The sequence below is a fragment of the Melozone crissalis genome, unplaced genomic scaffold, assembly GCF_028551555.1.
Source record: "Melozone crissalis strain CALT ecotype California unplaced genomic scaffold, PUWL_Pcris_2 ptg000027l_1, whole genome shotgun sequence".
NCBI lineage: Eukaryota > Metazoa > Chordata > Aves > Passeriformes > Passerellidae > Melozone > Melozone crissalis.
This window is the reverse complement of record NW_026535805.1, coordinates 514,017-526,107: the sequence shown is the minus strand read 5'-3', so window position 1 is coordinate 526,107 and position 12,091 is coordinate 514,017. Positions and strand designations below refer to the sequence as shown.

General features: G+C 36.2%; 1 protein-coding gene across 3 annotated transcripts in view; it reads left to right on the top strand.

The window, feature by feature from the left end:
- Positions 1-12,091, top strand: part of DISP1 (dispatched RND transporter family member 1) — an 85,447-nt gene that overhangs the window by 62,579 nt on the left and 10,777 nt on the right. For all 3 annotated transcript variants that reach the window (XM_054279022.1, XM_054279023.1, XM_054279021.1), the window contains 3 exons: positions 7,181-7,210; positions 10,790-10,913; positions 11,893-12,020. In XM_054279022.1, the coding sequence (XP_054134997.1) occupies positions 7,181-7,210; positions 10,790-10,913; positions 11,893-12,020 (282 nt within the window). The remainder of the gene's footprint in view (positions 1-7,180; positions 7,211-10,789; positions 10,914-11,892; positions 12,021-12,091) is intronic.

Here is a 12,091-nt window from a genome sequence, read left to right as displayed (position 1 = left end):
ACTAAGCTTTTTTAAAATTCTCTTTAATAGATCAGAACTTTTGTTTAATTTGCCAGGCAGTGCTCTATGTAGTCCTGCATTCAGTGCTTCAGAAGTTTAAGGAATATATATATAGCTTCAATTAAACCTTTTGAAGAAGTATATACTTTAAATTGTGTATAAACTTTGCCATTTAAAGCGGGGAGAATCCAGTTGAAGTATGCTTAATGGTAATCTTCTTATTGACAGTGTTGGAGCAGTGTTTAAAAGTGGCTACCCTCGTTGGAGAAAAGTTTAGGGAAAGAAGAATACAAGAAAAGTGTTTGGAGGGTGTGTATGACTTGTCTCCTTCATATGCTCTCAGATTTTCGTACAGAGAAGATGATTTAATTCCTTTTCAAGACAGGTGAACCAAGTAGATGCTATAAAGGAAAAGAGACAGCTTTCCTAGTGGCTGATAATACCTAGTCAGTTGTTGAAGATAAAAGAGGAAAGACATTAGAAGTCAGTATTGCAAAAATGGGTTTCTAAGGAGCCTTTAAATGAAGATTTGGTCAGTAAATCCTGGGCTCATATGTGGATACCATCCCTATAGAGCAGTGAGGAAAATGAGAGGAGGGGAAAAACCCAACAATCCCCCCAGCCTTAGAGATGACTATAATAGGATCATTTCAGTTTCAAATCACCTGTATGTTATAAATTTATAGAAGTTTTAATTTTAGCATATAATGAATTATACAGGGTTAGAATAAAATAGACTATTTCAGTTGGGAGGGACCTGCAAGGATCACCTGACCCATTCAGGGCTGACCCAGTTAAAGCATCTTGTTAAGGACATTGTCCAAATGCCTCTTGAACACTGACAGGACTGGGACATCAGCACCTTCCTAAGAAGGTCTGGTCAGGGGTTTGACCACCTTCTAGATAAAGAAGTATCCAGTCTAAATATCCCCTGGCTCAGCTTTTAACCATTCCTGCATGTCCCAGCACTGGATTCCAGGGGGAAGAGATCACCTCTCCGCTTACCTGCCTCAAGAAGCTGTAGAGAGCAATGAAGTTACTGCTCAGCTTCCTTTTCTCCAAATTAGACAAGTCCAAAGTCCTCAACCCATCTTCTTAGGACATTCCTCACAGTACTGTTACTAAACTTGCAAATGAGAATACATTTAGTTTCTTAATGGGATTGCAATGACCTTTTCCATCTCTGGTGCCTTGATGGAAACATATTTCCCTGTTGTACTCTGGCATGAGCCAGAGTTTTGTCTATGGGAGGTGTCAAAACTCCCTGTTACTTTTGCAGAGTAGGTTAATAAAGTTTAATATTGATTTTATAGCACAAAGAGAGTGAGTGAAATGCTGGCTTAGTTAAGGATATAGGGTTTGCCTCACTCCATGGAGTTTTATCAAGTGGGCATATTGTAGGTCAGTAAAGCTTAAATGTCTATGCTGAATTTAAATCAGTAAGAGCAAGAATCACTCAGACAATTATTTTATTGTTAACACCTTTCTTACAGTTGCTTTCTTCGCAGAAAGGCAATCTTATTTGCTCCTATTTGCTGTGAAAGTAGAGCAGATGCTCGGTTGGAACTGAAGAGGTAAGAACACAACAAGAAAAGCAGATGGGAACTTTTATAAAACTTGATGTCTCAACAGTAAAAATGTTAATTGACATCTGTAATACAGTTGCCAAATAGCATATTGATTTTTGGTCTGCTAAGTTGCATTTTGCTTAATTTTAAGCAAAAGAACAGTCATGTGTACAACATTAAGAAAAGTTGCAACATTGACATTTTAATGGGATGAAATAGCAATTAGTTTCAGATAATTTCACCCTGATAATTTAGACATTAAAAATATTAAATCCTTTTGGATTATTCCTTGATATTTTATGTGGGGAAAACCCATGAAAGTAAGTTGCATTCTTCCTTCTTTTAATAAAGCCTTAAAAAGGCAACTTACCAAAAAATGGAAATTCTCTGTCTCCTCTACAAGATCATTTTGCTGTGGGTTGTCCTGTTCCCTAGAGATCTAAACAAATAAAACTAAGTGCAGACAAATACAATGAACACTGCATGTTTAAAAAACCATCTAGATAGAATTCATTATTAAAATAATGGAGAAGTGCTCATCATAGCAAAAAAATTTAATTGGGAGGCTTATAAAAACTTTTTTGGCAACCTAATCTGTTGGATTTGTTGTCTTGAGTGATTGTTAAAATGATAAAGCACATAGGTGCTGCATTTTATATAACAGCAAAAGCTAACTTGATATTTAGGAGCAATTCAAATTGGGTCAATGGCATTCTGAAAACACAAGGATTTTCTTCCTGTGCAGGGATTTAGTTTGTATTGTATGTTCTGATGGAGAATGTACAATATGATCCATATCTCATTCTGTCCTGCAGGGATTTAGCTTATCCAGGAGTATAATAATGACCAAAAGCTATGTTTTGTCACTTCTGGTAACCAGATCTACCAACAAAGGGAATAGTTTCCCTCTGGCAAAGTATAGCATTGAGGTTAAACACCTCATAATCCTTGGACAGGAGAGTCTTTTTTTTTTTCAGTAAATACAGCTATTTATTGAAATGTACCATTTTTGTCTCCAGTGAATCTTTAAGTGAAAAGCAAGAGTGCAAAATGAATTTGTTGCCCTGTGCAGGGACAGGAGTGGGACTTCAGTGATCCTAATGGATTCCTTCCATCTGCGGATATTCTGTGATTCTATATTGAGTAAATAATTTTATGATAAATATCAGTAAGCTCTGCATTTATTTTCAAAATTTTTTGCAGCTCAGCACCAAAATGACAATGCTGGATATCATTGCTGGGGGAGCACCCTCTGCTTCCCTTAGCTCTTGTCTCCCAGAATGAAACAGAGGAGAAGCACCCACACTGACAGTTTCACATTTATCCAATGCTGTTTGTTGTTTCCTTACACCTAAAAATAAGGCACAACAATCACAGGCAGTGCCTTTGTGCTGTCCCATGTCAGGCTGGTAGGCATTAATTTCAGCTTAAAGTCTAACTTGTTGTTTAGGCTTGTTGTTTCTCCAAGGAAAAAAAGAGGAAAAGTCTTTCTATATCCAAGTTCCAGTCTCTACATCTGCTCATGGTGAAATAGAAATTAATTGCAGCTAAGTGGAATGGCATAAATTAGAAATCGAGTGTTTAGCCAGGGCAATATCCAGAATTGTAATAGGAATTTTAGGAAGGTAATGTTTGGGTAAGTTAGTACAAAGTTATTATTTGGAACGTGTTGATGCTTTTTAATTGACTCAAAAAACTACTCCAAGTGACATTACTGTCAGTGTAAGCAGGAATGTTGCTATTTAAAATCATATTTATATCTCTTTCAACCTCTTAGGTTATTGATAGCTGCCTTTTTAACACTTCTTTGAAATGATGGGTGCTTCACAACAGCTAGAAAACTCTTCAAAGTATGCTTCAAAACACAGCCTGTTTTCCTAATTTTCTATTTCATGGCTACCTTCTGCAGGGTTTCTTGCACCCACTAAGGAAGCAGCAAGCATTAATTCTTTGGGGTGTGAGGCAAAGGGGTTGCTTACGTTGATACCTTTCTCACAACTGAGATTGTGAAGAAAGCCTGAAAAAGAATGCCTTGGACTATCTAGATACTTTTGTTGTCTTCTGACACATTCAGGTTTGTATTTCCCTGAAATGCATTGGATTAATGAAGCACACCGCATATGAAGTAAATCAACCATAGTGTTATTATTAAGTCCCATGCTGTGGAACATGTTTTGAAATATTGCCTTGTGCCATGCGATGTCCAGGTGACATGAAGATTATGAATTAGATTTAATAATACATAGAATTTCCAAAAGCTTGTTTTCCAGTGTGATAATTGAAATCAGGACCAAACTCCCCTCTCTGATGTACCCTATTAACTTCCATGAGAACTCATTCAGTGCTGTAATCAAAAGGAAGCTTTGGCTTCCCTGGGAACTCAAAGTCAGGATGTTGCCACGTGGCACAGCATGTTCCCCTCCAGGAAGCTCAAGCATTGGTTATTATCTTTCTCAGACTGAAAACTATGTAAAGCGATCATATTTTTTATACCTGTGAACTGCCCCTATTCGAGTAGGTTTGTTCACAAAGAAACAAATTATTTTTACTACATCACTGTTCAAAATACCAGTAGAAACCCTGAGGTTAAGTGCTTATTTAGGCTGGGAAGGTGAATAATTGGAGCTGTAGTAGTCCAGTCCAAAGCTGATGAATCCTCCTGATACTCAGTTATTTCCTAGAATAAACTTACTAATATTACAGCAGCCCTTTTTAAAGACACCATTCCTCCCTTTCAGCATGTTACACAGTAGGATGCTGGGTATCTAAAATACATTTCATACTGAGAAACATCTGGGAGTTTTAACCAATCAATTTATCTTTTCTTTATGTATTTCTTAATTGTGTGATGTTCAGACAAAACTTGCCACTCTGACACTCGCAGTAAATGGTGCTAGAACAGAGCCTGTCCTTTTCTTCCTCTTTCCCTTTTCCCCTCTTGTTGCAGTGTTTATTAGATTTTATCAGTGACTGCAGTTTGTGCAGTAACTTGCTTGTGCTGGTCTTGTCACCACCAACTGTGATTGTCACTTTCTGCTATCAGACTTGTGAGAACTAAGTACAAAGGTAATTTAATACACAGATCAACTTGGCTTTTGTCCCAGCAAAAGAGTGGAATTCACAACTTCTTTCTCACAAAAACTGATGAGGACTCTCTTTGTCCACACTTTTTTTTGGAGGCTGATAGCGTTGTTTAAACTGTCTCAATGAAAATATAATACTTCAAAAATTAGATACAGCAACATTCATTAAGTGGGAAAGATCTGGTTTTGCCATGCATTTTTGTATTTTAGAGCATAACTAAAGAATTTTGGGGCATAATTTTCAGGGCATAAAGTCATCACAACAGCTGCAAGGGATTGGTTACACTGCTGGAATTTACCCGGGTGTACCCAGGTTTTTTCAGTGTATGCTTGTCAAAACAAAACAGTTTGATAGCAGGTGTGACCTTTAACCCTGCCTAGCTTTGAAGAACTTAATCATCATCATTTGTTCAGCACTGAATAAATTTTGCAGGTGGAGGAAACAGAGGGAAATGTAGTTTGGTTTTGATGAGACCAGGGGAGGATGAGGAATGACTGTGTTGGTATTTTTACCCACTTTGTGTAAACCAAATTAGACAAATTTAATTTTAAAGTAGTCCCCATGCAGAAGAAAACTATTTAATCTGCTGATATAAACTGGAATTGTCGTAGAAGCCTTTATACAGGTCAGCATAAATACAAAGCCTGTACTTATCATTGTTGTTGGATGGCTCTGCTTGTGCCCAAGTGTTGCCTGATATTATTACTCATGGCAGAGCCTATTATGGCACAGACAAAAACAAATGGCTGAATATATATGGAAATTCAGATCTTTACAAATGAAAGATAGAAATTAGTGTTTGAATTACCTTACTAACAGTAAGTATGTCTGCTTATATTTTTCTCTCATCAAACCCAGGAGATTATGCTGCAGTTTAAAAAATTGTTATTCCCAACACTTTGTGACTTTGCCCCCTTTTCCATACAGTCTTGAAGGCACATTCAGCGTGTGCTCTGCCTTGGTGCAAGTTCATAAAAAGAACTGTCTGTTTAAGCATTTCTCTTCATCCAGAGTCCTGTTACTGTTCACTTCAGATTCAAGTTGAGTGAGTTCTGACTTCAGTACCTGGTTTCTGATCCTCCAGTCTAGCCTGAGGTGGGAAAAGTTGATTTTGTGGTTGAGGCTGTAGATCAGACAGTAAGCAGTCCCCCAAGCCTGCCACAGCTTCTTTTCAGCTTCGAGTAATTTACTGTTCAAAGTAATTTCAGAACTCAGTTTAGTTGAGTTTCTCTACATTCTGGAAGCTGGTGAGTCTGTTGTAGTGGTACCAGCAGCTTTTAGCATCAGTTGGAAAATTGGGTATGTTCTGTACCTCTGGAAGTCAGATTTCTGCACCTAGTCTGAAGGTTGGTGGCACTTCATAAATTTAATCTTTTGTGTCTGCATTCAACTGAGAATCTTTGTCTATACCTTTCATTAATCCATGAGTTACTCTGCAACTAGAGAATGGTGAATCTGCTTTTCTCCAATTTTCTTGTGGCTGAAAGGAGCAAATCTTACTCTTGTGTACTAGTAAACAACTCTTACTACTTTGAAGAACAGCAAATTTCATTTCTATTTAGTGGATTAAGTTTTCCTGAAAATCTCTGAGGAGTATGACCTGTTTATCTGTGTGTGAAAGCATGCAAATCTATGCTTTTGGCAACCTCATTGTGATGTTACTAAGTGATCTATATTATGCAGGTACCTGCTTCTTAACTCAGTGCTTTCCATACTTTTTAAAAGAAGTAATATTAAATGTGTCCTTGGTGGTAAAACAAATCCATAACTTAACTGAAGCTGTTACATGGTTACAGCTTCGGAGGGATTTTATGTCACGTTCTTGAAATGACTTGCAGATTGTTTATGAAGGTTTTTTTAAAGTGAAATTTATGTGAATCTTACTGGTCCAGTAGCTAAGAAATTGAAGTGCACGCTGAACAGTGTTAGATAAGAATAATTTTCACTTGGGTTTGCTACCTCCTTCTCAAAATAATATACTTTATATTAGACATTTAAGAAGTAACAAAAACTTGGATAAAAATATTTTATAGAGGTATCCTATGTCATTCTACTTCCTGTATTATGGCAAGACAGAATTTATGGCCAAAATAATTTTTTGTAATGAAATTACAAAGGACAACTATGAAGTTTTGTGAATTACACTCAGAACATGGTCTTGTTGATGGTTGTCTGTTTCCATCATATGCAAACTTTGTAATGATTTTCAACAGTATTGAATTTTTATCATATTGGTGTATTTGGTCTTTTGTTGAAAACTGGAAAAGCCTCAGGAATAGTGATCCCAAAAATCAGCTGCATAAATTACACTTTTGAAAACCCAGTTGCCTGTAGCTGTAATTGTTCTCTGAACTACTTGTTTGCAGAGACTCAATTGAATATGGTTGTAGGCCTTTCAAAATAATTAATATCCTAAAATATCTGATTTTTATAATTTATTTTCTTACGTATGAGAATAATTAAACTAATTGGTGTGTGCATGCATATTTCATGCATTCTCAATTACTCTCTTTTTTCTTTTCTTTCAGGCCAGCCAGACCATTGAAGTTACCAAAAAGGTAAGGTTCAGTGCTGTCACAGCTGCAGTTTGTGGAATTATAAAGGTGGTAGATGAGGTGCTGGAAAAACTGTTATTCCCCATACAAAGGAAGAATAAGGAATGTTCAAAGAAAAAATATAAGCATTCAAGTTAAATCAGACTTTAAAAGTATTTCTTTAGGCAATTGGTAGTAAACTTCTGCAACTGCCGTGGGAAACCAGATACTATCAACAAACCACATTTAGAAGAATAGATCTGCAATGGGTCCCTAAATAAACTCTGAAACAAGGAGCCAGGGCCAAATTCTTTCACATCCCTAAAAGCACATCTGTGAATCCTACAGGATCAGGAAGGGGATAGAACATGCAGGATATCCAAATTTAGGCTCCATTTACAGACAGAAAAGCAGTCTCCTCATTAGTACTAGGCCAGAATTTTAAAATCTACCCAGATTTCAATGCTTCTTGTTTTCAACTATTTTAGGCATTTTTATTACAGTCTGTGCCTGGATACTCCATGCCTCAGTATTTTTTTGGTTAAGGGCTGCTCTGAGAAGTGGCTTTGTTGTATCATCAATAGTGATAAACAAACCTGACAGACAAGTTCTGGAAATTTTGTCATAGTAGTTTTTAATTCTTCTAAACTCCCATGCAGTCTAGAACACTGGGTTTGGATTCTATAGGCTCTGTAGAATGGCAGGGTCAGAGAAAATAACAAACTGTTGTATCTAAAACTGTCAGTGCATCAGAATGGCAATAAGAAACCATCTCAAGTGAAAAGACATTAAAAACACAATTGTTGGAGTTTATTTACTAAAAACACTGCTGTCCACAAAGATGGACAATTGCCCGTCTTTAGGATTTGCTTTCAGTAAAGAGCAAGCCTGTTTGTTAAATGTCATGTAAGTATTTGAGTTACAGAAATCTGTGTGTTGATATGATTTGGGTCACACAAATATCTATTGTTAATAGTGACCTTTTTACAATACAAAAACTATATATGGTGCATTTCTGTCTCTGTACAAACCTGAGGAGTGGTTGAACCTGAGAACATCTGTATATAGGAGCTGAATTGAAAAGTTTTTCACTAGCCACATATTATGCTTAAAATGGGAAAAGAACCTAAACATTCTCTTTTTTACCTTCTCCTTTCAAAGAAAACATTTGAGGTCTTGGATCACCTTTAGACAAATTGCTTTATACCAGTGGTGCTTTTAGTAGTGCTAAATATAGATTGAATTACTGTATCTCCTAAGCATTTTGAGTTACTTAGAGCATGAATTAAAAAAAAATACTAAAAAAAAATCAAACCTTTTTTAGGTGTGTGAAAAACATCAGGAAGAAATAAATTATTGAAAGCTACATTTTAATGGTACATAGCTAGCTCAAATTAGTACCATTCTAACAGACTGAAAACAGTGAAAAATGGCATAAAAATGGTATTTCACTCAGTGTCAAACTTACATGAGTTCAGCATTCAGTGCTGGAATATTTTGGATGAAACAAAACCAAGAAGGTATAAGTGTGGCTGTATGTCTAGGTCTTTGCACGAACAAAAAGTAGTTTTAATTAGGCATCCAAAAGCGGGAGGTTATATCCTGATTTAGAAAAGTACTAGAGAATGTTCTTAGCACTAAGGATATCCTTTCTCAATGTGATTCCTCCACTGAGGAATTGACTTAAGCATTTTCAGGCAAGTGGCCGTTTATGCCCAATCTGTCAGGGTGGTGCCTTCCTCCTCACAGAGGAAAAAAAAAAGTAATTAAACTCATGTTATAGCTTTTTAATGAATAAAAAAATTCAAAACCCACCATTTCTTTAGCCATGTACAGTGGGTTGGGGTTGAGGCTGGCTTTAGGCAACTTGGTTGGTTGGAGCTGGAGCCTTCAGCAGCATAAATAATGCTCAGACAGGTAAAATTAAAAATAGAGTGGTCAGTCCTCTTGTCAGCCCAGGTCAGCTCTGCTTATCTTTATTTCAGTGTGTGGTAAAAGAAACAAGAGAAACTTGCACGTGTAAACAAGCACTTCACTGTTTTCTGTATGTGGCTTATTATCACAGTAAACACTTAGGGCAGAGTTTCTTTTACAGCTGAAAGAATTTACCCAATTTAAGAGTACTCAGCTGAGAATGGAACTGTAGAGACAACATGTCAAAGTGGTAAATCTGGCACTAGTGATAAATAGGAAAATAAAGCTTTTGGGTATAACTTTTATGACTTCAGAGCAAATATCTGTAATAACTAGTCAGTCTAGCTTGGAGTTTAGAAAAACATTTAGTCCTATAAATAGGAAAATTCTATTAGGTCATTTACTTCCCCTCTACTTTGTACAATTGCTCATTTGGCAAGCTGCCCCTTTGTGATTGACTTTAATGAAAATTTTGACTTCAAACTACTTTTCAAGCTTTTGCTAATTAACTTCTTGTGTGAGCATGTCAGAATTATTCCATGTTTACTTAATGGGAAATGGAGAAACACCCAGTGCTTTGGATTTCTTTGCTCCTCAAAGCTGTACTTAGACCCCTAGAGGTGCCTATTTCCACATGCAACGGAAAAACAGGAATAAGCTTGCATATGCCATTGATTTTGCAGTCAGAGCACTGGGAACCCACTGGGAACCTGGAGTGGGGAGATGGACAATCCCTCCCTTCTTAGCAGCAGGACAGAAAATTTCGGTGAAGCTGATAATTGTATTGTGATTAATTAACAAGTTGCTCTTAAAATTGAAAAAGAGCCATAATCTTTCAAGACAGTAGAAATAAGTAAAGGAGCTCTCTGCAGTAAACTTTCATGTTATGCTGCTTGAAGTTGAAGACGAAATAAGAGTGGAAATCTTGATCAATATTTAATGTTTACAGAGACCATTTGTATAGGATTCATAGCCTGTAATTACTTTTCTAATGCCTTTATGGGACTTCATATACTCTCTTTGCTCCCAGTATTAAACAGTGTTGCTTTTGAAACATTAACTCTATGAATTCAATTCTTTATTGTAAGAAAAATCATTTAGAAATTAAGATTTATTGATTTCTCCTAATTTTCTGAACATTTCTCTTGAATTAACAAAAATACAAATATTTTACAAAAATAATGAAAATTAGGCTTGCATATAACAATTCTGCCACTCATAAAATTTAGAATGAACTAGGTGTTAAAATCCAAGGATGGATGTTATGCTGTAAGACTAGACACTTAATGTTAGTTTATATATCATCATGCCAACCCCTTGCATGTTTGAACTATAACAGATTTCATGAATCATGAGTATGTAGGGTTTGAATATTTTTTTAATGACTGTTTTAAAAATAGAGGAAGTGTTTTCTTTGGGTTCTATTTAAAACAGATCTTTTTCTTTCTTGGATATTTTTCTTAAAATGCTTAAGTTTTAAAAAGATCCCAAATAGTGATGTTTTCTCTCACTAAATTTTTGACAAATAATCTTTTTCTAGTGGCTTGCAATCATGGATAAACTTGCATTTTTTGTCCAAATCCTGGGGAAAAATAATAGTCTGATCTGAAAAGCTCTTGAGAGAAGTATAGATGAGTTCTGTGTGCAGCTTTTGTTGCTGTAGCACCTCTTGCTGCTCCTCTCCCATAGCTACGCTGCGCTCATCGCCGACTGGCCTGTGGTGGTCCTGGGCATGTGCACTGTGCTCATAGTGGTGTGTGCACTCGTGGGAATATTAGTTCCAGATCTTCCAGATTTCTCTGATCCACTGCTGGTAAGTCAATTCTCATGAGTTGTCCTGTCAAATAAGTGTTTTTCGTTTGCCATGTTTTCCATTGGAACCAGTAAACAGAAAATGCAAGTACAGCAATTGATGCTGTATGAAATCTTGACATTGGAGCTGCAAATGATAATACAAAGCTGCAGTTGCCATCAAAGAGTATTACCCACTAGTTTTCATGCCCTCTGCATTTTGCTAAGGTCATGTGTCCTTCAAGAGAACTGCTTCAGATTGAATAATGTAAATTCATCCCAGTTTTAGGTGTACAGCACAGACCATACGTACTAAATCAGGTTTCAAAGAATGAAGGCCAGGATCTGTTAAAGGAGAGGGTATTCTAAGTCCCTTCTGAGGATAAAGTGATAGCCATATTGAAAGGATAAAAGTTCTTTTTATCAGATTCTATTAAATATTGCACTAATTTTTTACTTTTTGAGTTGTCTTAAGCATGAGTAGCTTTCAGGATTTTTTTAATTGAAAAGAAGGCATTTAATCATTATCCTCAAATAAAAATAAACTGTTCTGTAAGCTATTGGTATTTATAGTGTAGAATGTGTATCTGTACAAATCCATATGTAATTAATATTTCTGGAAAAGAGCCAAGTTGTTAAAATTGTTTCAAAGTCACTTTCAAAATTATTTAAATATTTGCCTTATTCTTAATTAAGAGTGATAATTGAGATACAGAAGAGTACTTTGTAGAATGCCTTTCCTCTGAAAACCAAGTGTTGAATATTGGATGGACTAAATCATCTCAGGGAGAGCAGTAGGATGGGCAAGAATTCTTAATCCCTTGTCACTCTCAACAATCAGTCATTATTTTGTCATAAAGCATTTTACTTCTAAAAGTAGATGCCTGGAGTAATTATGCTTCATAGTGAAAGCTATCCATCATTTTGATCGTGTTTCCACTCTCCTGTTTGAACTGAAGTATGAAAAGCATTAGTGGAATTGTGTGCTTCTCTCCCCTTAGGGTTTTGAACCCAGAGGGACAGCCATAGGACAGAAACTGGTCACATGGAACAACATGGTGAAAAACACAGGGTACAAAGCAACACTTGCAAACTACCCTTTCAAATATGCAGATGAGCAAGCTAAAAGGTAAGACTTTATAATAAAAAAGTAAATTTTGTTTTATTGGTGGTTTTGTACGTATATCGTGCTTTCACTGG